General features: G+C 45.7%; 1 protein-coding gene across 4 annotated transcripts in view; it reads left to right on the top strand.

Annotated features, from left to right (window-relative positions):
- Positions 1–26,902, top strand: part of uts2r2 (urotensin-2 receptor 2) — a 185,938-nt gene that overhangs the window by 859 nt on the left and 158,177 nt on the right. For all 4 annotated transcript variants that reach the window (XM_038777112.1, XM_038777115.1, XM_038777111.1 and 1 more), the window contains one exon: positions 9,034–9,248. In XM_038777112.1, coding sequence (XP_038633040.1) covers positions 9,034–9,248 — 215 coding nt within the window. The remainder of the gene's footprint in view (positions 1–9,033; positions 9,249–26,902) is intronic.

The raw sequence follows: 26,902 nt of genomic DNA, 5'->3' as shown, positions 1-26,902 counted from the left end.
TGATCACAGCTCACACACTGATCACACTCACTGATCACAGCGCACACTCACTGATCATACCCACTGATCGCAGCTCATACGCTGATCACACTCACTGAACACAGCTCACACTCACTGATCACACTCACACACACACTGATCACACTCAATGATCGCATCCCACACTCTCTGATCACAGCTCACACTCACCGATCACGCTCACTGGATCACAGCTCACACTCACTGATCACAGCTCACACTCACTGATCATACTCACTGATCACAGCTCACACTCACTGATCACAGCTCACACTCACTGATCACACTCACTGGATCACAGCTCATACTCACTGATCACAGCTCACACTCACTGATCACAGCTCACACACACTGATCATACTCACTGATCACAGCTCACACTCACTGATCACAGTTCACACTCACTGATCACAGTTCACACTCACTGATCACAGCTCACACTCACTGTCCATAGCCCACACTCACTGATCACACTCACTGATCACAGGTCACACTCAATGATCACACTCGCTGTTCACAGCTCACACTCACAGTTCACAGCTCACACTCACTGATCACAGCTCACACACACTGGCCACAGCTCACACGTACACTGATCACAGCTCACACGTACACTGATCACAGCTCACACGTACACTGATCACAGCTCACACACACTGATCACAGCTCTCACACACTGATCACAGCTCACACGTACACTGATCACAGCTCACACACACTGATCACAGCTCACACGTACACTGATCACAGCTCACACACACTGACCAGAGCTCGCACACACTGATCACAGCTCTGGTGCTGATAAAGCACCTTTTGAGACCGTAGGATGTCCATTAGAGTCTTTATTGTGCCAATGGGACACTTCTGATGCATGGTCACTGTTGGAATAGGAAATGTAATTGTGAACATGTGCACAAAAATACCTCACAAATACCAGAAGAGCATTAGTTTGGACACTTGGCCCATGATCTCTCCTCCGCCATTCAGTTAGACACTGCTGATCTGATACAATCCTCAACTCCACTTTCCTGCCTTATCCCCTTAACCCTTGAATCCCTTGCCGATTTAAAATCTGTCTATCCCATCCTTGAACATACTTCACAATCAAGCCGGTACAGCTCCCGGCGGTGAGCAATTCCACAGATGCACTGCCCTCTGAGAGAAGAAATTCCTCCTTATCTCTGTCTGAAATGGGCGACCCCTTACCCTGAGATTATCCCCTCTGGCCCTAGACTCTCCCAGAAGAGGAAATATCCTCTCAGCATCTACTGTGTCAAACCGCCTGAGAATCCTATATACTCAATAAGGTCGCCTCTCATTCTTCTAAACTCCAATGAGCACAGGCCCAAGCTAAACAATCTTTCCACACAAGAAACTTGCTCCATACCCAGGATCAACCTAGTGAACTTTCTCTGGACTGCCTCCAATGCCAGTGTATCTTTCATTCGATAAGGGGACCAAAACATGTGTTTTGGTTTGTGAACTAAGATACAAGTATTGGCCAGGACACCAAAGAAAACTCCCCTGTAGTCCTTGAAAATTATGCCATTGGGTTTTTTTTGCCCTGGAGCCTTATTTCATCCGAACGATAGCAGCTTTGACAGTGCAGCGATCCCTCAGTTAATTTTTGTGATCAAGATCTGGAGTATCAATTAAATCTACCACCTTCTAACTCAGAGATGAGAGAACTACCAGTTGAGACATAGCTGACACGAGAATTGCAACAATGTGAGGGAGGGTGATGTTTCCTGGCCAGCCCTGCAGAGAGAGGCGTGGCAGGGGCAGCAAATTTATTGCAACCAATTTCTAGTGGGGAAATGTATTTTAAACAACAGTAAATACATTGCAGAACTCATAAATATTGAGATTATGTGGATACAAATGAAATTGGCAGTCTGGTCCTCCATCAGAGGATATATACAATTTCAAAATTTGCAGTTAACAGCAGGGTGACGGATATGGCTAATACAGAGGAGGACTGCAACAAGGTACAAGCAGACATTAATGACCTTTCAGAATGGCCATTGAGTGACAAATGGATTACTTTATGGCCATGTAAGTGACAAATTAATTGCTTTATAGATCTGTATGTGGTGGTGCATCTTTGTAGGAAGACTAACGAGGCACTTCTACTTCGATAAGATAGAGGAGAAAAGTGAATTGGGGTACAGAGACACAAATCATTAAAAATGGCTATGAAAGCTAACAAGGTCATTAACATGTGAAGCAGCACCAGGAATACTGAACAGGATGGTGTTCCTTTCTCCAGACAGAAAAGGCTGGAGGGGTGACCTGATGGAAGTCTTTCACAGCAAAGGGTTGATAGACTGGATGTAGATAATGGCCTCGCTTTTAGGGTTGCAATTACAGCAAAACTGTCAGCATTCTCCACGATAACCCTGTGAAATGGACAGCAACTTGTGGCATCTGAACATTCTCAATTAATTTTGCATATTGAGAAGGTCCCTGCTTCTCCACTAAGATACACTTTTACCGTCCCCGCACACAATCATTAAACTGATGAGAAATTCCTCATTTAGGCTATTAGTCTCACTATTAAAAATCCTGAAAATAACTATGTCTTGTTAACGATGTAGAACTGTGTTTTTTAGGACATACTCAGTCTTGACTATAGCTGAGCAATATCTCTGGTCCTGAAAAGTTATTGCATCTTTGTGTGATGTTAATTCTTTTTCTATTCTAATTAAAAAGTTCCATCGATCCTTTTAATAGAATTGTTACAATCCCAGTTGATGTTACTACTGGATGGGAAGGTCCCAGAATGGAACAGTGACTCATAAAACCACGACTTTAATTTTTTATAGAAAACGTGGATGAACAAAGTCACGGGTCAGCCAATTGGCTTTTAACAACCAAAAAAATACATTTATTGAACATGAAAAGTTTGACTATCGTGCAATATTCCTTCATTCCCAGTTATATTCACAAATGTATACATATTTTAAGGTTAACACAGAATATATTTTACGCTAGAACGTTTTCAGTAAACACACAGTCCCTGTAATCCACCAGGCTAACTGTGGTCAGATACACCCCACTCTGAAGCCAAGTAGTCGATGCCACCCAATCAACCCTATGTGGATTTCTCCTCAAATCCTGCCAGATGATTATTACACAGAGCTCACTGGAATCCAGCTTCCTCATGACTGTTTCTGTACTTTTCTCTCGAAAAGGCATGCCTGAGAATCTTCTTTTCAAACAATGCTCTCCCTCAGCCGTTCCCAGTAAGGATCCACTTTCAGGATTTCCAACTGTCTTTCAGTAATTCCTTTGTCTTGAATAGCCATGTTATTTTGTGATTTTCACAGTCTCTCAGGTACTCAGTTCCCAACTGAATACTATTGCTCCAAAGATTAGAATAAGGAAACCAACCTTATGATTGTTTCAGATATCTAACTTTTCTCCAGCCAATTTCACCCAATCTGCCCTTTCCACTTCTGTCTTTATCTTCAGTGAGTAAGTACCCTGCTCAATTCTAGTTCCTGTTCTCCTTTACTTCAATCTTCTTGGAAGCTTCTCTTCATTGTCTAGGTTCCAGAACTTACTGTCCTTTAGTTTCTGGGACTTACATTCTTTCCCATCAGTAGAAGGTATGGGGAACCAGCATGTATAGATGAAGGAGCCCCTGACATTGTCCAACAGGTATGAGGTGCTTGTTATATGTGTGGATGAGAAGGACTGTAAGGTGAATGGGTGGTCTGACCATAGGCAAGGATGCCATTCAAGTTTGGGGAATGAAGAGGAAAGTGGCTGTGATAGGAGAATGCACAATCAGGGGAATAGATACTGTTCTCTGCAGCCGTGACTGGGTACTCTGCAGGTTGTGCAGCCTTCCCGGTACCAGGGTTAAGGACATCTCCTCAGCTGAAGAGGAACATTGAGGGGGAGGGGGAGGATCCAATTATGTTCCAAGTGGGTATCAACTATAGCAATGATTATCTGCTCAGAATTTAAGGAGTTGTGTCCAAATTAAAATGCAGAACAGAAAAGGTCATCATCTCTAGATTGTTACCTGAGCCAACTGCCAATCAGCAGATTGAGGAATTAAACACGTGGCTTAAAGAGTGGTGTCGGTAGAAGGGTTATAATCCAAGGGGCACTGGCATCATTACTCGGGAAAGAGTGAGCTATTCTGTTGGGATGGACTCCACTTGAACCGGTGTGGACCAGTGTTCTGGCCAATTGAATAACTAGAACATACAGTGAAGAATGAGGCCATTCAGCCCATTGAGTCTGTACCACTCCACTTAAGCCCTCACTTCCACCCTATCCCTGTAACCCAATAACCCCTCCTAACCTTTTTGGTCACTAATGGCAATTTATCATGGCCAATCCACCTAACCTGCATGTCTTTGGACTGTGGGAGGAAACCGGAGCACCCAGAGGAAACCTACGCAGACACGGGGAGAACATGCAGACTCCGCACAGACAGTGACCCATCCGGGAATCGAACCTGGGACCCTGACGCTGTGAAGCCACAGTGCTATCCACACTTGTGTTACCGTGCTGCTATCATTGGCAAGGCAGCATTTGTTGCCCATCCATAATTGCCCTTGAACTGAATGACTTGCTCACCCATTTCAGAGGGCAGCTAAGAGTCAACCACATTGCTGTGGAGCTGGAGTCACATGTAGACCAGCCGGAGTAAGCACGGCAGATTTCCTTCCTTAAAGGACATCAGTGAACCAGATGGGTTTTTACCATAATCGATGATAGTTCTCATGGTCACCATTACTGAGACTAGACTTATATTCCACAATTATGAATTGAATTTAAATTCCACTGGCTCCCATGGTGGGATTTGAACTTCTGTCTCCAGAGCATTAACCTGGATCTCTGGATTGCAAGTTCTGTGAATTCACCACTCCATGGCCGTCATATTCTTGCATCGGAGGTGATACAGTGAACTAGATTGGTTTCTGGGAGGAGGGGGTTGCTCTATGATGAGAGGCTGAGTAAATTGGGTATATTCTCTGGAGTTTTGAAAAATGAGAGGGAATCTCATTGAAACATACAGGATTTTGAACGGGCTTGAAGGGTGGATGGTGAGAGATTGTTTCCACTGGCTGGGGAATCAAAAACACAGGGGCACAGTGTCAGGATAAGGGGGAGATCGCTTAGGACTGAGAAGAGGAGAAATGTCTTCACACAAATCGTTGTGAATCTTTGGAATGCTCGATCCCAGCGATCTTGTGGATGTTCCATCGTGGATACATTTATGGTTGGGTCAGACAGATTTTTGATCTCTCAGGGAATCAAAGGATGTTGGGAGCGGGAGGTAAAGTGGAAATCCACCATGATCATATTGAATGGCTGACCGGGCTTGACGGACCATATGATCTTGTGTTCATTATCCAGAGATTAATTGGAATGTAGAATTTGCTGACACACGGAGTGGGTGAGACGGACAACGTGAGCCCCTTTAAGAAGTGGCGAGATAAGAGAGAAAGAAAGATCAAGTTCTGTTGATGGGTTAGGTAAGACAATGGGAGGAAGCTCGTGCAGAGCATAAAAACTGGCATAGATCTGTTGATTTAACTCTCCTGCTCTTTGTAAATTCTATGGTCCAGATTGTGTGATCAGTCACCTTGGAGAATAAAGCTCACACAAGTCCATTGGGGTCTGTGGCATTAATTCCACTGATTGCTATGTTAATTTCAGTTTGGCACAATCTAGGGGATTACTGGTGTCCGGAAACATTGAAATCATTAAGCCAACTGAGTAGTCAATCATCTTGAAGAATGCTCACAGACGGTTTTATCATTCAGTTTTTAATCACCTGACAGAAATGGAAATAAAGGTTGTAACAAAATCATAAGATCATAGCTGAATAGAAAAAAGATTAAGAAAATATTTTTTTTATTACTTTAAAATCTGTGGATTTTTAAATGAAATGGAGGAATGACACTGCAGATTTCCAGAATTAGTTTTCAGGGCTGGAGAGCTGGTTAGCAGTAATTGTGACCCAGCATGCTGTTCAAAATTCAGTTACATCTCACTCAGTAGTTTTTGCAGCGAGAGAAATGCATTCAAAACTTGAGGTTCACGTCAAATCACTGACTGTGTGCTGATTGTTTCTGCAAAGTGTTCCGATCACAGTTGTTGTTATAACTGGACAGGAAGATTCCAAAATGGAGCCCTGGGTCAAACAATCTTAAATTTTACTTGTTTTCAATAAAGCGTGGAGGAACTGAGTCAAAGGACTGTTAATTAGTTTTAACAACGGGAAAAAAAATCATTTATTAAACATGATAAATTGGATTATTACACAATATCCCTTTTTTCTTGTTTGTAAAAATAAATTACATTTTTGTATCAAAGCAGGTTACAGTAAGTAAATCACAATATCCCTTTACTCCCCCCTTAGTTTAATGACTCCACAAAGACAGAAAGATTAACATGGATTACAAAGTACATATTAAGCTGCAATTGGTCTCATTAACACAAAAAGTTCATTTTAAGCGCACAAGGTGACTTGCCTTAAAATCTTTTCTCATAAAGTGTTTTCCCTTAGTGGTTTGCATTCTGAAATCCAGGTCAGGTTTTCCAAATGATACTTTTAAACAAAGCTTCCACTCCACTTTTAACCGAGAATCAAGTCCAGGATTTCGCACAAACTCCTGTCGGATTTCTTTGCCTTGACTGTTGTGCAAACTGCTCAAAATTACTTTAACTCTTAATTCCCAGACTGTATTAAAAAGGCATCATATGTTGTTTTACCTTTGAAGGCTGTTGACCCAGTTCAAATCTGGTTACTGCAATTGTCTCTTTTAACTCAGAACTCTTCTACCTTTTAAACTTTGTTTATTCTTGTTCACACTTTGTTTACTCTTCCTTGAATTCTTATGAACAACATCTTGGTCTCTATTTTCTTAACTTCAGATATCTTGGATACTTCATTTCATTTCTCTTAACTAGCTGCTCATCAGGGCTGGGATTCTCCAATCCCGCGGCCAAGTTCTGACGCCGGCGTGAAAAGCGGCGCAAACCACTTCAGCATCAACGGTCCTTGATTGTCAGGTATTCACCCCTTCCTAGGGGGCTAGGTCGGTGCCGGACTTGTTTCCGCTGCTCTAGCCGGCGCAGCACAGCCGGCGTGATTCTGCACATGCGCGCTACGGCTGGCGTGTGTTTGCGCATGGGCGCCGCAGCCGGCGCGGGTTTGTGCATGTGCGTGGGTTCCCATCTCCGCACCGGCCCCCAGGCAATATGGCTGAGCCCGACAGTGGCCCTGTGCGGAGGAACATAGGCCCCCACCGAAATAGCCCGCCTGCCAATCGGTAGGCTCCGATCGTGGGCCAGGCCACCGTGGAGGCCCCCCCCCAGGGTCAGATCCCCCCGCCCCCCCACCCCACCAGAACGGCCCCCGCAGACAGAACTCCGAGTTCTCGCTGTGTGGGACCATAAGTGATCCACGCCGGCGTGTCTCAGCCAAACCTGGCAGACACACGGCCCGTCGAGGCCCGGAGAATCGCAGGGGTGGGCGCTTTAAATGGCGAGAATTGGCAAGCTGGAAGGGTCGCCGCCGCCAGGGGTCGGAGAATCCCGGCCGCTATCTCTGCACTTGTTTGCCCCTAAAGGTGCGGAGAATTCCGCACCTTTGGGGAGGCCCGACGCCGGAGTGGTTGGCGCCGCTCCGTTACGCCGGAACCCCCGGCCCCGCCGGGTAGGGGAGAATTTCGCCCTAGATGTTTTCTTGAAAAAAGAAACACAGGATGGTTTTTTAAAAAAAAAATGAAAGGAATTGAAATGTTTAATGCCCTCTTCATTTTTAAGCCCAATTGGAGATGTTCCACCTCAAGTTAATTCTCCAGGCCCAGAAACACCTTTGTTTTCTGAGAGACTTTTAGCGGCAATTCTGCCTTTGGAATTTCCTGCCTCTTACTGAAGGTCTGGAAATAGTCTTCAAGTTGGGAGATTGCAAAAATTAAATCTTTTTTGCTGCCTCTCTAATTTTCAGGCTGTCCCTGAATGCCTTTTAGTTATTTGAAGCTTTTGCGTTACTCCAAACCTCGGTCACTTCAGGTGAACCCTCTGATTGGTTGCCCAATAGGCCGTTATTGAGGAGTGGGAAGATGGCAATGTCTGGACCCATTACATTTACATCTTTGCAATGGCTCTGCAACTACTGAAGGTGCAAACCTAGTTGCTCATTTTCCGTCACCCCATTCCTTTCTGTTTACCCTCCAGTCCCCAGTTCCCTTTCCTCACTCACTCTCCTTCACCCTCTAGCTCAAAAGGCAGACTCCATTCCTCCTTTCAGTTCCCATTGTTGCCGGCCTTTTCACCTTCGTCGCTCCCCTCTCACTTTCACTTTCTCACCATTCTCTTTTTTTAAAATTCCTTTGTCAGAGTTACAAAGGTAGCGCTCAAGAATGTGGACAGGGGCAAATCCCTAATCCAGCTCCTTGCCTGTTCCAAAAACCAATTCAAATTGAATCCAATTCATGATCCCCACAAGAGAGACATACCAGATCCAGGCATTACCCCTGACCTCGCGCTCATCTTAGCCAAAAGGCCAAGAAGCGATACTTTCCCACCATTCTCTTCAGGTTGTTTCGTCTTTCCTGTCATCCCCTACTCCTGCCCCCAACCGCTTTTCTCACTTACAAAGTAAATGGAAGCTATGATGTGGAGATGCCGGTGTTGGACTGGGGTGAGCACAGTGAGAAGTCTTACTACACCAGGTTAAAGTCCAACATGTTTGTTTCAACTACTGAAGGTGCAAACCTAGTTCCTCGTTCTCCGCCACCCCATTCCTTCTGTTTAAGACTTGTAAGACTTCTTAAAGTAAATGGAATAATGCTAACTGATGCAGAGATGCTTGGCCTGAATATATTAAGTTATTCTGAAGTCCATAAAAGATTTCCCTTTAGTTTAGAAATTGGTACGAATATTGCTGATTGCATGGTTGATGATTGTATACGAACTGACGAGTCAAAAATGAGGCAACGGAAGCTAATTGACACATTCAAATTTTTATTTTACTTTCAGTATAAGAAAGAACCAATCCAAGTCAGCGACCTGGTGGAAGTGGTTAACAATTCTGACATTGACCATCTTCACTGCTTTTTGTGTGGTCTGGCTTTGGGATTATCTGCGCGAGGATGACTTTAAAGAAGTGCTTGCACGGCAGGCGGAGGTGTTGGACGGAAAGTTTTTTGAAGTACCATGCTCCAAAGATTATGAAAATTACAAGCGATTTGCAGGTACAACATTATCCTATCACAATTGACTTTTTAATTCAATTGCAGAATCACCTAGGTTCTTCATGTGGCTCGAACATTTGTAATAGTTAATGTGTGTTTTTGATAATTTAACATCTCACAGTGCGCAAGTATATAAATATCAAAACAAAAATTTGGCCTTGAATATAATAAGGAATTTTAAGCTATCCAAATGTTGCAGCTGGTTGCACAGTTTTATCAGAATCTCAGATTATCAACTCAAATAGCATGTGCACAGTTCTCATATTATAATGCGTGAAGACAATGTAATCTGAAAAGTTGAGAGTTTTGGCTACATTGTGAAGTTAAACACTACATTTTAAGCATGGCCCTGATTCATTCAAGTTAAAAGTTGAGGTCACAGATTTAACGTCATTGGCAACAGGAACAACAGTGACACGAGGAATGTTTTTTTAATGCAGTGAGTGTTCGGATAAGGGATGCGCTGCCTGAGAGTATGGTGGAGATAGATTCAATTGTGGGTGCCAAAAGAGCATCAAATTATTTGAGGAGAAACCAAATTGCAGGGCCACCGGGAAAAGATGGGTGAGCGGGATGAAGTTTTCTTGCTGAAAACCAGCATGGATAAGATGGGCTGAATGGCCTCTTTTAGTGCTGTAACCATTCCCTGATTGAGAGTTTACATATCCCATCTTGATGGTATTGGATGGTCAAAGTTATTTACAGTTTTTGCAATTCATAATTTGAAGTCATTGTTTCTTGCAATATTGATTTCATGTACGGGTGGAAGTACAATGAGCCAGATACTGTTTTTTTAAAAAACAACAGTGAGGATGATTGTGCCATTGAAGAATAACATCAGCACCGCTGCTTTACAGCAATTTAATCCAAAAGTTTATGTTTTTATTATATGGCGTTCTGGAACTTCTATTGATGATGACAGGACTCTGTCTCATTGCTGGGAGTAAGTGGCCTTTCTTTTAGGGGGGGGGGGGTTGCGGGGAATGTGGTCCTCCAATTTTGCCACACTTTGGTGATGCTGAAGGGGTTTACAAGCAGGGAGGAATTATTTGGTTTTGCGTCTCAGTGGAGGTAGAATCTGCATTGGGAAGAACGGAATGGATTGTGGAAACTTGCTCACTGGTGGTTTCCTGGTACCTGTCCGTGTCTGCGGTGTATGATTTTGGTCTGGTAGCATTGAGATGTATCTGCACAAACTATCATGTCAGGGCAAGACCCAGAATGTAAAAAAAAAAACTGTATTCCTTTCAAAATGAGGCCTTATGAACTGGAAGTTGGCTGCCAAGGCGGGTCATCTGATTTTTGCAATTTCAACACCATGAAGCTTTCTGGAAAGTTCAAATTTGGATTATAATTTGGAATAGTTCTCCCTTGAACGGACATGCCTAAACAGCACTCTTCTGTGGAATTTCACAGCTGCCATTGTCAAGGCTTACTTGAAATCACAGGGACAATAAACTCCCAGACTGTTTGAGTACAGGTCTGCCAGCTGACAAAGGAAGGCTATCGAGATGAAGCACCCACACAAAGTTCTAAAGAACACAATCTAGACCTTCTATCGTGTGTCCATGGCTTTTGACCATGTGACTGAAACTCTTTCCTGATGAAAGACTATCATTTGGCTTCCATTATGCATCAACGACTCTACATCATGTGATTGAAACTGCCCTTGGATTTTGAAATCCTTTTATTCAAAAGAGAATGAGAGACAACTCCAGCAACAACATAGCTGAGAATACAGGGTGTGGCATTGTGCCTTTTCAAGATCTATGAGGCTTAAAGCCTTTCAAAAGACCCCTCCAACCCTGTGTCAAGTTTCCCTGTAAGAAATTGAACCTCCAGCAACAACAACCATGAGGACCTGTCCGCAAGATCATTTGAACAGTTTTTACTTCGAAGGAATCCTACAATGAATCCGGGTTTGACCCCAGCCATCTGAACTACCTAAACCTAAGTTCCAAAGTGGGAAAGGGTTTAATGTTGTTGAAAATGAGGGGTGGAGGTGGATTTGATGGGTTTACTGGGGGAGAGGGTAAGGAGAGGGTGGTTGAGAGGCGGGTGGGAGAGAGTGGGGAAGGGGGGTTGAGGGGTGGGGTGTTGAGGCAAGAGAAATTAAATACAAACATGTTATGGAACAAAAGCCAAAGGCAAGGCGGTAGCATACTGGTCAGCACAGTTGCTTCACACCTCTCGGGTCCCATGTTTGATTCCCGGCTGGGTCACTTGCTGTGCGGAGTCTGCACGTTCTCCCCGTGTCTGCATGGGTTTCCCCCAGGTGCTCCGGTTTCCTTCCACAGTCCAAAGATGTGCGGGTTAGGTGGATTGGTCATGCTAAATTGCCCTTTGTGTCCAAAAAATGTTAAGTGGGGGATACTGGGATTGGGTAGATACGTGGGCTTCAGTAGGGTGCTCTTTGTGTGGGCCGGTGCAGACTCGATGGGCCGAATGGCCTCCTCCTGCACTGTAAATTCTATGAATTGAGGAATAAAAGTTGAATTACAGTGACAAATTATTCGGCCAGAGTAAGTGTTAATAGCATAATTAAGGACAGCTCTGTCAAAATTGAAAACAAGATGCACACTGGCACTTGACAGAGGGTTCCAATGGAGCACAGAGTTCATGGTTTGAAGTTGTTGCACTCAGTGTCAAAACTAGAAAGCTGTGAAGAGCCTAATTGGAAGATGAGGTGCTGTTCCCCAAGCTTGCATTGGACTTTATTGAAATATTGCAGCAGGTCGATGACAGAAATGTGATATTCTCTTCCCTTCCTTGACTACTCTATCTCCATTTCTGGGAGTAGGAGTAGGTTGTCTAATATTCCCTATAAGCCCACTGACTCCCACAGCTACCTCACCTACACTTCCTCATATCCTGCTTCCTGTAGGATTCCATTCGCCAAGCTTCTCCATCGCATCTGTTCTCATTGTTCCATTTTCCACAATAGTATTTCTGATACACTTCTTTTTGCTGCAATTAACACTTACTCCTCTTTTTTGCTGCAATTAACACTTACTCAAGAACGGTGTGGAGTTTGCATGTTCTCCTCATGTCGGACATGGATTTCCTCCGGGTGTTGCGGTTTCCTCCCACAGTCCAAAGATATGCAGATTAGGTGGATTGGCCATGCTACATTGCCCCTTAGTGTCCAAAGGTTATGTTGGGTTATAGGGACAGGACGGGGGAGTGGTGTTGAGTAGGGTGCTCTTTCCAAGTGTCAGTGCAGTCTCGATAGACTGATTGGCCTCCTTCTGCACTGTGGTTATATGTTTTGTTTGTTTACTGCCACATTACCAGTCGCCTTGCCTTTTGTTCCACGACACCTATGTCAATTAATCTCTACCACCCTCTCACCTCGACTTGAACTTTCCTTTTGTTCCACCTAACTCACCTTTGCTTTTCAACAGCATAAAACTCATCATAGCTACTTCCCTTCAGTTCTGAAGAAGAGTGATATTGGACTTGAAATATTAACTGTTTCCCTCTCCACAGATGCTGCCCAACCTGCTGACTTTTTCCAGCACTGCCTGTGTTTTATTTCAGGTGGGCAGCATTGTCGGAAGTTCCATCTTTCAGATTAGACCTTAAATCAAGGCCCCATCTTCCTGATTGTATGGACGTAAAATATCTCTTGCATTATTCAAAGAAGTCAAGGGCAGTCTGGCTAATGTTTGTCCTACATCAAAAACCACTGAAGCACGCAAAGTAACCATTTACCTAATTTGCTGTTTCTGATGTAGGCAAATTGTCTGCCGGGTAACACCAATGACAATATTTCAAAAATAATTGTTTGGCTGTGAAGCACGTTTGGATGTCCTTGGAACGTGAAAGTCACAATACAAAATGAAAAGTTGGTTCCTTACGGCTGTGGGTGATGGAAGCTCAAAAACGTTTGTTTGCTCCATAGTCACACCGTGACTGCATTCAGACTGAAAATAAATAACCTGTTGTCCATCACTATATTCCCTCAGCCAGTAGTTTGTTACAGCCATTAAATGCCGTATGATAAAAAAAATGATCACTTTGGCAATTTTCAAAGAATGTTGCAGATTTTAATATACTTTCAGTGATTTTAGTGTAGAATAGATAGATGGATGGAGGAGGCTGATGACGTAGAATCCAGAGTAATTACAGCACAGGAGGAGACCACTCAGCCTGTTGTCTCTGTGCTAGCTCTCTGCAGGAGCTATTTACTTAGTGCCACTGCCTGGCCATTTCCCCATATCTCTGCACATTTTTCCCTTTCTGATTAAACATCTCAGTTGAACCACTTGGGCAGTGCATTCAACCACTCGTACAAAAAGGTTTCCCCTCATGTCGCCATTGCATCTTTCGCCAGTTACCTCAAATCTGTGCTCTCTGGTTCTTCCACCAATGGAAACAGCTTCTTCCTACCTACTCCATCCATGATTTTGTACACCTCTATCAAATCTCCTCTCAACCTATTCCAAGAAAAATAATCCAATTTCTCGAATGGACTATTGAACGAGATAAAATACTCCCATTTGAGTCCGAACTAGTGTTCTATACAAGCTTGACATAATCTCCTTGTACTCTGTACTCGACTGATGAAGCTGAGGCTGCTAAATATTTATTAACTGTGCTTTCAACTTGTCCTGTCACCTTTAATGACTTGTATAAGTATGCTCCCAGATCCTTTTGTTCCTGCACCCCCTTTAGAATTGTGCTCTTTATTTTATATTGCCGCTCCGCATTCTTCCTACCAAAATGTATCACTTCACCCTTTACATTAAATTTCATCTGCCACTTGTCCACCCATTCCACCAACATGGCCATGTCCTTTGAAATTTTCCACTATCCTCCTCACTGTTCACGATGCTTCCGGGTTTTCCGATCATCTGCAAATTCTGAATTTGTACGTATGGCCAATCTTTCCTGAAACCTTTCTAATTCTCAAATGTAAAAAAACTCATGGTCTTAGCTTTATAAATTACGGAGTTAAAACTTGCATAGTGGCCTGCATCTACTTCATCCCTTTCCTTCTTCAACTCATTAACTCCTCTTGACCAAACAGATCCATTTCAAAACCATTGCCCTTGAATGTTCGCTTGTCCCTCGTAACTCAATGAACTCCTTCCGCCCCAAATGTCTCTCTATATATCTTTTCTTCCTTTTGACTAAGGCTTTCTCCCTGCTCCCTCCACTCCACCATTGTCATTTTTTTCAGCCATTATGCTCTCATTTTGAACTCCTTTCTTGCCATCTCCCTCCCTTCTCCAAAAACTCTCTTTTAAAAACTGTTCACAAATTTTGCATTTAGCTCCTTTCTGATCTCCAAGTTCCTTTGCTTTCCTGCCCAAATCCATTTTTGCGCTTTATCTTACAAAGTCATCTGCAACATCTTTTTCATACAGATCTAGATTGTTTTTGATGATTGGAGCCTGTAGTATCTTCCGAGGCAAAGTTGAGAAAGGAGTCAACTGTTTCAACTTTGGCCTCACTCAGTGGTTGTTCAAAGTGATTAAAACCATTTCTAATTCTGCAAAATTATGGGGTTTTTTTGCAATAGAACCACCTGCCTGCCTTTCCCTGGCTTCAGTGTGAATATAAGCTGCATTGATGTCGAACGTTTTCTGTTGCTTAAATCTCCATGTTGCAGCTGTAAATATCAATATCTGGAACTTGATTGAATAAAACATAAAACAGTTAGTTCCAGATGCCATACTTCAGGAAATTAGTGGTTTTCTTCATCATTTGCAGAAATTATGGTCAGTCAGGCTTTGTAGCTGTTTTGTGGTTGAAAATGACAACATTTCAGTGCACAGGTGCACCAACTATATTGCTGGTGGTTCAACATTTTTCATACATTTGAACAGTTGTGTTTTGTAGTATGACACCAGAATTCAGAAATAACTTGACAGATAAACATCATAGTATTTTTGTTTGAATCTGATACAGGGGCATTCATTTATTTATTTAAAAAAATATATTTTTATTCTCCTTTTTCACATTTCCCCCCAAATTTACACCCAACAATAAACAACAATCAGTAACAAATGTAATGTCAATCCCCACATCAATAACAATCCTATCCAGGGCCGGCTCAAGGTACCGGCAACTCGTGCAGTCGCCCGGGGCGCCATGTGCTAGGGGGCGCCATCCGAGACCCGGCGCCGCGTAAAAGACTCGGGTCCCGCGCATGCGCAGTTGGGCCGGTGCCAACCAGCGCATGCGCGGTGGCCGCCCTCCCCCAGGCCGCCCCGCACAAACATGGCGGATGGCCACATGGCCACAGACATAGAAGCTACATTTTCAGAGGCTTGAATTCGTCCGTGCTCCTTTAGCGAAGAATATTAGACAGGTAATGTTAATATATATCCAGAGCATAGATACAGCAACTAAAATTAATGTACCACTACCAGACAGGTCGCAGCAGCTCAGGATCAATGTCAACACGACCCCCCCCCGACCGACACGACCCCCCCCGACCCGACACGACCCACCCCGACCCGCACGACCCCCCCCGACCTGACACGACCCCCCCCGACCCGACACGACCCCCCCCACCCGACACGACCCCCCCCGACCCGACCTGACCCCCCCCCGACCCGACCCCCCAACCCCCCCCCCCCCCCCCCCCCCCCCCCCCCGCCCCCCCCCCGGACCCGACACCCCCCCCGAAGGGCGCCGAAGTTCAGCTTGCCTGGGGCGCCAGCAACCCTAGGGCCGGCGCTGATCCTATCCTCCCACCAAACCCCCAAACATTAGTCCACATGTTAATATAAATGACAAAAAGGAATCAGGATTCACCCATAGTCACCATTAACACATACAATCCCCCTCCACCCAACCGCCCCAGCCCCCCTCCAATGTTCAATGTAATCCAATACTCTAAAGTGCAAAATGAATAACGCCCATGAATTGTAGAACCCCTCCATCCTTCCCCTCAGTTCAAATTTGACCTTCTCAAGAGTCAAGGATTCCAGCAGATCCCCCCACCACTCCAGGGCACAGGGTGTTGATCTCCACCCTAACAGGATCCGCCTTCGGGCGATTAACGAGGTGAAGGCTACAACATCTGCTTGTACGACACCCCGAAGATGGGTTCTCAAGGGCCTGGGGCCAGTTTCACGTGCACCACATTAGAGATTACCCTAAAAACCTCCTTCCAGAAATTCTCCTGCTTTGGACAGGACCAATAACATATGAACGTGGTTTGCGGGGACCGCAAAGTTCACACAGCACGGTAGCCCAAGTGGATGGCACTGTGGCTTCACAGCGCCAGGGTCCAGGTTCGATTCCCCACTGGGTCACTGTCTGTGTGGAGTCTGCACGTTCTCCCCGTGTCTGCTTTGGTTTCCTCCCGCAGTCCAAACACGTGCAGGTAAGGTGGATTGACCATGATAAATTGCCCTTCGTGACCAAAAAGGTTAGATGGGGTTATTGGGTTATGGGGATAGGGTGAAAGTGAGGGCTTAAGTGGGTCAGTGCAGACTTGATGGGCCAAATGGCCTCCTTCTGCACTGTATGTTCTGTATAACTATGTATCTTCTACCCCCTCAAAGAGCCGGCTCATCCTCGCCCTTGTAAAGTGTGCTCTATATACCACCTTCAGCTGTATCAGCCCCAACCTCGAGCAGGAGGTGGAGGCGTTTCACCCTCTGGAGCACTTCACATCAGAACCCCTCCTCTATAACCTCTCACCAAATCTTCCTCCCACTTTGCCTTGATCCCTTCCAGGGTACCTTCTCCTCTTTCAAAATAGCCCCGTAAACCGCCAATACTACCCTTTCTTCGGTCCCCTGTTGTCAGCACCTCCTCCAGCAATGTGGAAGCCGGCTCTCCTAGGAAGCTCTGTATCTCCTTTCTGGCAAAGTCTCGAACCTTCATGTATCCAAATATTTCACCCTGCTCCAGCCCATACGTCGCTCCCAGTGGCTTCAATCCTGCAAACCGACCCCCAAGAAACAAATCTTTTAGTGTCCTAATTCCTTTCTCCTCCCATCTCCAAAAATTTCCATCCCAATTCCCTGGCTCAAATCTATGGTTCCCCCGAATTGGCATTTCCCTTGACCCTGCCCCCAACCCAAAGTGCTGGCGAAAGTGCCGACAAATTCTCAATGAAGCTATTACTGCCGGACTCCCTGAGTATCTCCCCGGGGCCGTCGGGAGCGGCACTGTTTCTAGCGCCTTCAATCCCGACCCCCAACACAAACTCTCCTCCATTTTGATCCATTGGAAATCAACCCCTCCGTACCGTCTCCACATTCGTCACCCAGTAATAATACATGAGGTTTGGAAGACATAAACCCCCTGCTTGCCATCCTCTCTGTAGTAGCACCTTTCGAATTCTGGCCACCTTCCCTCCCCATATGAACGAGGTAATTATCCCTTCAATCTCTCCAAAACCTGCCTATGACAGGAAAATCGGCAGCCATTAGAAAATAAACAGGAATTGCAGCAACACATTCATTTTAACCGCCTGCACCCGACTCGCCAGTGACAGAGGGAGACCATCCCACCTTGCCAGATCAGTTTTTACCCTCCCCACCAAACTAGAAATGTTGTACCTCCAGAGCCTTCCACAATCCCGAGCAACCTGCACCTCCAGGAATCTAAAGTGAGTCGCTGCCCTTCGGAATGGCAGCCCCCCCACACCCGGCCGAGACACCACAGAATATTCACTCTTGTCTAGATTTAATTAGTACCCCGTTCAGGACCAAAACACCCGAAGCAGCTCCAATACTCCCCCTATTGACACACTCGGTTACGACACACATAACAAGAAGCACGGTAGCATGGTGGTTAGCATAAATGCTTCACAGCTCCAGGGTCCCAGGTTCGATTCCCGGCTGGGTCACTGTCTGTGCGGAGTCTGCACGTCCTCCCCGTGTGTGCGTGGGTTTCCTCCGGGTGCTCCGGTTTCCTCCCACAGTCCAAAGCTGTGCGGGTTAGGTGGATTGGCCATGCTAAAATTGCCCGTAGTGTCCTAAAAAGTAAGGTTAAGGGGGGGGTTGTTGGGTTACGGGTATAGGGTGGATAGGTGGGTTTGAGTAGGGTGATCATTGCTCGGCACAACATCGAGGGCCGAAGGGCCTGTTCTGTGCTGTACTGTTCTATGTTAAGTCATCGGCACACCCCTATGCTCTATCTCCCCCTGCACTATCTCTTTCCATACCCCCCGTACCTCTTAACGCGATGGCTAATGGCTCAATCGCGAGTGCAAACAGCAGGGGGGGGGGGGACATAGGACATCCCTGCCTAGTCCCACGAACAGGGGTATTAATTTCTGCAAGTCTTTATCTATACATCAGATCAGGTTACACAAGTTCTCTGTATTGATCTCTGTTGTGGTGAAGAGTTAGCCAAGTAGCAGTGTAGTGAGTGCCCATGTGGTGGTGCTGCTGCACTGTATTTCTCTCCACACTAACAGGTTTGAAAGATGTATCCAACATTAAAATGTACCCATGTAAAGAAAAAGCGTTTGAAACATCGAGGCAAGAGAAGGAGTGTAGTACAAGCATAGATTAATTCACTGTTGCAAAGATATTTGGAGATAATTGTTCCCGTGTACAAAGATTATGAAGAACTGTCGTTATTGGTGGTGAAGAATGGCCAATACTTGAATGACTAATACACATGTTCATAATGAGAAGCTGTTTCATCATTATTCCACAGATGGACACTGGATTCTGTTCATTCTCATTTTTATTTCTTTGCTGTGTTTTGCCACTGTCACATCTCTACTTTGTCCATTGGCCATTCTTCCTGATTTGACTGAAAGCCTGGGATGCAGACTGGAGTTGATTTGGCACATTATAGGTTTGGCCATCTCACAACATATCTGGCTACATCCCAGAAAGCCAGGCCTCGCTCTGCTCTTCCGAAACAGCCCACTACCCCAGGATCAATCTGGAGATGAAGGATAGGGGGCTGGATTCTCCAAAAATGGGGCTATGTCCTCATGCCAGCGTCAAAATGCTGGCGATTCACTCGGGACTTTCCTTAAGTGATTCTCCCATCTGTAGGGGGCTTGCAGGGTCCCGGAGTGCTTCTCGCAGCTCTGGTTGCGGATATGGAGCCCCGCACTTCTGGTCGGGATGCGCGGCTGTCATGGTGGACTCAGCCGGCGGATCTGGACCAGGAAAGAAGGTCCCAATGATCGGCCCTGCACAATATTGCCCGCCCGATCGCCGCCCCCCCCCCCCCCCCCGGCCGGCCATTAAACCCCCCGTACTTGATCCCCCCGCCCCCCACCCGAGTCCGCAGCCGCCACCCACAGTTAGAACCATGCCTTCAGGAACTCGGCCATTTGCGCTCGGAGAATTGCGGGGGGCCTCTGTCATTGGCCCATAACTGCATCGCGTAGGCCGTGCACGCGCGACTCCTGAGGGGACCCGAGAATCGCTTCATCAGCGCTGGGCACGATTTCTGTGCGAAAGCCCATTCTCCGCCCCGTTCGCACGGAAGCTTGGAGAATCCAGCCCAGGCTGTGGCCTTTGTACTCTAGTCCTGTTCCTTCAAACCCCTCACTCCATCTCCCCTTATGCAATCTCCAAGCTCACCTCATGGTCTGTCTTTACCTCATTCACATTAAGTGGTCTGACTGCTCAGCTTTCCCTCTATGGTCTCCATAATTGCTGATATTAATGGTTCCCTCTCCTTGGGTACTGTTTTCTCCACTACAAAGCTCAATTTCTTCAAAAAACAGAACCTTAATTCCTCAGTCCTTGCAAACCACTGCCTGATCTCCTTTAAATTCTTGAACATCTTGTCACTTGCGAAATTCATCATGCGCAATCAGGGCTTGGCCTCATCTGCGGGACTGAAACAACATTACTCCATGTCACAAATGACAGGTTACTCTGACCATGGTGCACCATGCCTCTTCATTGTCCTCATCCTCTGTTGCTTTCAAACGGTAAATCTCGCCATCCTCATTTACCAGCTGTTCTCTATGGTCTAACTTGATGAAACAATCTTGCTTTGTTCCACTTTTATCCATTGAATCATCACCATAGCATCTCCAGCCAAAGCATTACTTTGTGCTCTCTTCCCATATTGTTCTTCCAGTGTCCTCCCACCCCCACCCCTGAAGGATCTCTGCTTGTGTCCTGCCCTTTCCTTTACCCTATGTGCAGCATGAAGATTTATCGAGTTCAGGTTGCTTGCAATAACTTCTCAGTTTTAAATCTCACCAGGTTCTACAGACTTAACCAGTCTGGAAATGGTGAATTCAGAAAGTTTATTAACCATTAAATAGGGGACAAGTCAGAAAGATAAAAAGCAAAGTGTTAATTAACAGTAATTAGCTTCTTAAGACCTTTATTTTTTACCTCAAAGATGTTGTAAACCCACGTTTGTCAATTGCTGGAAAATAGCGAATTGGTCTGTCATTTGTTAATAATTAAATAGGAGCTCGTCCATTGGTTTTAGCTAATTATGCATATTGTCGCACATTAAGACAATGGCTGTTCTTAAGATAAGAGATGTAGCTTAAGTGTCAAATATAATTCTGTCATTTATAATTGAGACATCTTGGATAAAGACCTATTCATTTCCTCAGTAAAGGTTAATGAATAGGTCTAGAGTGTTGGGTTACTTTCCAACCTTTGAGAAGGCAGCATTTTACAATTCTCATGACTTTTAATAACACTAGTCTTTGAATTATAAAAGTTATAAACCTTTTTGTGTTGCAAGTTATATTGCAGCTTTACTAATACATCTATTGAGTAATTGCCTATTTAAAAAAAATATAAATTTAAAGTACCCAATTATTTTTTTTCCAATTAAGGGGTAATTTAGCATGGCCTGCACATCTTTGAGTTGTGGGGGTGAAATCCACGCAGACGTGGTGAGAATGTGAAAATTCCACACAGACAGTGACCTAGGGCCGGGATTCAAACATGGGTCCTCAGTGCCGCAGGCTAACCATTGTGTAACATTCCGCCCCCAATTGCCTATTCTTCTCACAATTAAGGCTGTCTATTTAACTGATCTGGCTGATTTCTAATAATGCAGTAACTTGGTTTTGTTTTTAAAATGTCATCTTAGCACAAAATTGCTTCTGACTATGTTAATATTTATCATGCTAAGTAACATATTAATTCAGACTACAGTCGGAAAGTCATAGCAAAACTATTGATTTTGAGACTGCCACCAAGAATCATAACCAAAGCATCTCCAGCCCACCATTTTGTTCTTCTAGAGTCCTCCCCCCCCCCCCCCCCCCCCCCCCCCCCCCCCGCCACAAAGGATCTATGCTTGGTTGACACCAAATTCTACCTACCAATCAACTTTCTCTGTCATTGCCTTTGCATTGTTAGTCTGCCTGTCTAAAATGCAGTGAATTTCCTCCAGCTAAACATGGTTAAAAACAAAGCCATCATCTGCGGCATTTGCCACAAACCTTGCCACCAATTCCATCCCCCTCCCTAGACATCATCTCAGTATGAATCACACTTCTGCCCCAGGCCCTAGTTATTACAAAGACTGCTTACTTTCAGGTCCACAATATTGTTTGCCTCTACCCCCAACTCAACTGTTTTGAGGCTAAAATGACTCTCATCCACATCTTTATCATCTTTAGATGTCTATTTCCAATGTCTATTGCCTCTTTACAATCCTGGACTCTGTTCTACTCACCCATCTTCTCTGTCCTTGCTGACCAACTTTGGCTTCCTGTCCACCAACGCCTCGAATAGCTCATCCTCATGTTTAAATCCCTTCTTGGGTCGCAGTTCAATCTTTCTGTAACTCTCTCCAGCACTCCAACCTTCCTAACTGTAACAAGTCCACGAGGCAGAAGTCCTGTTACCAGAATTCCTTTTATTTCCAAACCCAACAACTGAACAACCATGACCATTCAGTCTGCTGTCTACACCAGGAGTGCAGAGGATCTGACACTCCCTGTTATATACACAGAAAGGGGTTCTTTGAATGGGCCACTAATCAGGAAACTCTTATTCTAATTGGCCAACCTCAAAGGCCTGGCCTAAGTCATTACCCCCTCCCCTATCCCAAAGCCCGAGGAGCCCCCGTGGTCCTTGTGACTCATGGGTCTACTGCTTTGTTTTTGCGCCGGGTCCAGATCCTCCACTTCGGCCTCCGACGTAGGGGGAGTATAACGGCTAGGTGACCGTCTTTTCAGATGTGAGCGCCTGAGGGGCGGTTCGCTCCTTTCCTCCGGCGGCAGGGGTACAGCTGCGGCATCATCCACGGTGTCCATATCCGAGTCCGATATCGTCACCAGGAGGGGCGTGAATAGTTTGTCAGGGAGGACTCTCCATGGTCGTTGCTGGTCTGAGTCAGCTCTGGAGTAGGAAACGAAACTGAGGCCTGCACCTGATCCAGGTGTTTCTTTATTACATGTTTTCCCACATGTATCTCATACGACACAGGTCCTGACCAGCTACCCATGTGGGTCCATTTGCATAATTTCTGACCCATACATTTTCACCCGTGTTGAACTGCCTTTCTCGACGAGTGTTGTCACGGCCCCTGCATTAGGGCTCTTGGGTGTCGCTCTATTCTGCCACCTAAATTTGAGAATAGTAGACTCAGCCGGGTTCGGAGTTGACTGCCCATGAGTAGCTCCGCTAGTGCTATTCCCGTTGTGGAGTGTGGGGTTGCTCTGTCGTCAAATAGCCAGCGCGACAGTTTGGTGTCCAGTGATGCTGCTGACTGTTTCTTCAACCTGACTTTTAAGGTCTGGACGGCTGTCTCCGCCAAACCATTCGATGCCGGGTGGATTGGTGCCTTCCTTGTGTGCCGAATGCCATTCGACTTCATAAAATTTGTGAAGCCCTGGCTGGTGAAAACTGATCCATTATCCAAAACTAACACATTCGGGACACCATTAGTTGCGAACGAGGTACAGACTTTTTCCATGGCAGTTGCTGAATTTGCAGAGTTCATTTTATAGACGTCCAGCAATTTGGAATGGACGTCTACTATTATAAAAAACATTGAACCCATAGACGGGCCTGCAAAATAGACATGAAGTCGCGACCATGGTCTACCTGGCCATTCCCATGGGTGCAGCAGGGCTGCCGGTGGCACCTTCTGCTCTTGATGGCATTCTTGGCACCGACCTACCAATGCCACTATGTCTGTGTCCAGGCCTGCCCACCAGACATAGCTTCTGGCCAGCATCTTCATTTTTAAGACTCCAGAATGACCATGATGTAGTTCAGCCAGTATGGCTCGACGGCCTTGACTTGGAACTATTACTCGAGCCCCCCCCCCCCCCCCCCCCCCCCCCCCCCATAGCAGGATCCCGTCTTCTACGGTGATCTGCTCCCTTCTGCTCCAGTAGGGTGGAATTCTGCCTGGACCGATCTTTCCATCTCCCCAGTTCGCACCATGTGTTTTATTTTTGATAAAACAGTGTCCCTTTGGGTCCATAAACGAATGTTTTGTGCGGCCACTAGAAAGGTGTCCAGGAAATGTAACGTCATTACCGTTTCCTCTATTTTGGATACTAATGCCAGGGGGTCCGATAATGGCAGCCTGCTTAGTGCATCGGCGTTTGCCACCCGGGTTCCTGGCCGATGCTCCAGTTGATACTGGTACGCCGCCAGTAGTAGGGCCTAGCATTGGATCCGGGCTGAAGTTATTGCTGGTATTGTTTTGTCTTCTTTCAACAAACGCAGCAATGGCTTGTGGTCTGTAATTATAATGAATTTCCGCCCGTACAAGTCCTTCCTTTTCGGTTTGGGTGTACTTTCGTTCTGCTGCTGCCAGCGTCCTGGAAGCAAACGCTATAGGTCGTTCCTGTCCGTTTTGCCCTCTGTGCCAAAACTGCACCAACGCAATATGGAGACGCATTGCAAGTGAGCACCAACTCTTTCCTGGGGTCGTAGTGTGCCAAGGCGTTCTGAGGAAAGCTGTTCTTTTATCTTCTTGAAAGCCCTGTCATGGCAGGCGGACCATCCCCAGACTTGCTCCTTTTTTAGTAATTGGTGTAGGGGGTCCAAGATGGAAGCTCTGATCTGGATGAACTTTCCATAATATGTCACAAGTCCTAAAAAAGACCTTAACTCCTGGATTGTGGTGGGGTCTGGGGCATCTTTAATTGCCCTCACCCGATCCTCCAAAGGGTGTAGTCCTGATTTGTCAACCTTGTACCCCAGATAGGTTACTTGAGGTGCTAGGAAAACACATTTCTCCCTCTTTAGGCGCACACCTGCTGCTGAAAACTTCCTCAGGATTTCCTCCAGGTTTTGCAGGTGTTATGCCTTTGTTTTTCCTGTAATGAGGACGTTGTCCAGGTAAATGGTGACTTGTGGTAGCCCTTGCAATATATTCTCCATTGTCCTCTGGAATATCGCACAAGTTGACGATACCCCAAAGGGTAATCTTGTATATTGAAAAAGGCCCTTCAGGGTGTTTATCGTTAAGAATTTTTGGGACTCTTCGTCCAGCTTTAGCTGTAGATATGTGTGGCTCATATCCAGCTTTGAGAATAGGAGTCCTCCAGCCAGCTTTGCATACAAATCCTCAATCCGGGGAATTGGGTATTTGTCCAGTTGTGAGTAGCGGTTAAGCGATTGTTTTAAATCTCCACAAAGGCAGACCGAGCCGTCCGGCTTAAGGATAGGCACCCAGGGGGTGCCGCCCACTCTGCAAACTGGACTGGATTTATTATTCCCTCACGCTCTAATCGTTTTATTTCCATATCGACTTTCTGCCTGAATGCGAAGGGTTTGTCGGGCCTGGTAGAATTTTGGGACTGCCTCTGGATCTACATGCAATGTCGCCGTTGCTCCCTTTATTGTTCCCAGCCCTTCTCGGAAAACCTCTGGGTATTTGCACAGGAGTTCGCTCAGGCGGTCATTTTCCAGCTGGAAAATGTTTACCCAATCCAGCTGGATCTTTTTTAGGCAATTTTGTCCCAATAAGCTAGGCCCCACACCTTTCACTACCAAAAAAGGCAGCCTAACCAGTTGCTCTCCATAAGTCACAGTTACATGTGTTGTGCCCAACACTGTCAGTGGTTCCCCTGTGTATGTCCTCAGTTTTGCCGAGGTCCTGGTTAGGAATAAGCGTTGGAGTCCAGTGCAAATTTTATTGAATACTGCTTCTCCTATCACTGATACGGCTGCTCCAGTGTCGACTTCCATCAGTGTGGGACGCCCATTCAACCTTATGGATAATTTAATGGGTTTTGATTTCACCATCGTTACACAATTTAGTTGTTCCTCGTCGGAGATAGGTGGGGCTTCTGGGATATGCATTCTCCTGTACCCCGGCCTACGTGACCTTCTCCAAGATGATGATTTTGAGCTTCTATTTCTCCTCTCTGGCTCCGATCTCTGGCAACAACTACAATATTTTTCCAGGCAAAAAGCTGCAGGGGCTGCCGTCTGTCTGGTCCTAATTTTCCCTTGCTTGGGAGGGCTTCTGAGAGTGGGCCTGGTTAACTTTGTATCGGAATCGTTCCTCAGGGTGGCTATGCAATTGCCCAAGCCCCAGCGGTAGTCCCTTAACTCAGTTTCACTGGTCTGGGTGTCTACCTCCATCGGAATACCCTGTAACTCATGTGCTCTGCTTGCCGCTTTTTCTAAGGACAAAGCCAGCTGAAATGCTTGTTTGCAATCCAGCTCGGCCTCTGCTAACAGATGTTTCTGTATTGCTAAATTATTTATTCCACATACCAAACGGTCTCGGAGCATCTCATTTAGTGTCAGGCCAAATTCGCACGCCTCTGCTAATGGCCTTAACCTTGTTAAAAAGTTTGTAACTGACTCCCCAGTGTCTCGGAATGCTGAGGAAAACCGGTACTTTCGCAGGATCAGAGGTGGCTTTGGGTCATAGTACTCTTTTACTAAGTCCGTCAATTCCTGGAAAGTTTCCGTGTCTGGTGCCTCTGGAAAAGTGAGACTGCGCAGAATGGCAAAGGCTGCTGACCCACACGCGGTCAGCAGAATGACCCGTTGCTTTTCATCCGGAATTATTATTTTTTTGTTTTTTATTTTTTTATTAAAAAAAAAATTAATTTAGAGTACCCAATTCATTTTTACCCAATTAAGGGGCAATTTAGCGTGGCCAATCTGCCTACCCTGCACATCTTTAGGTTGTGGGGGCGAAACCCATGCAAACACAGAGAGAATGTGCAAACTCCACACGGACAGTGACCCAGAGCCGGCATCGAACCTGGGACCTCGGCGCCGTGAGGCAGCAGGGCTAACCCACTTTCATCCGGAATTATATAGTTTGCTCTAAAGAAGTACTTCATCCGCTCTATATATTGGGCCCAGTCTTCCACTGCAGGGTTAAAAGTGTCCAACTTTCCGAATAAAGGCATTTTGCCTGTCAGTGGCTTACCCTCAATATGGGGCTGGTTTAGCTCACTGGGCTAAATCGCTGGCTTTTAAAGCAGACCAAACAGGCCAGCAGCACGGTTCGATTCCCGTACCAGCCTCCCCGGACAGGCGCCAGAATGTGACGACTAGGGGCTTTTCACAGTAACTTCATTGAAGCCTACTTGTGACAATAAGCGATTTTCAATTCAATTCAATTTGTTCAATGTGGCAGCTGTTGACGAGCAGGTTTCTTCGGGTCATTCCATTTTCCTTGTTGCCACTGTAATAAGTTCACGGAGGCAGAAGTCCCATCACCAGAATTCCTTTAATTTACAAACCCAACAGCTGAACAGCCATGACCATTCAGTCTGCTGTCTACACCGGGAGTGC

Source organism: Scyliorhinus canicula, chromosome 18 (assembly GCF_902713615.1).
Source record: "Scyliorhinus canicula chromosome 18, sScyCan1.1, whole genome shotgun sequence".
Taxonomy (NCBI): Eukaryota; Metazoa; Chordata; class Chondrichthyes; order Carcharhiniformes; family Scyliorhinidae; genus Scyliorhinus; species Scyliorhinus canicula.
Note: the sequence above shows the minus strand (reverse complement) of the source record. Positions and strands in the feature narration are given on the sequence as shown.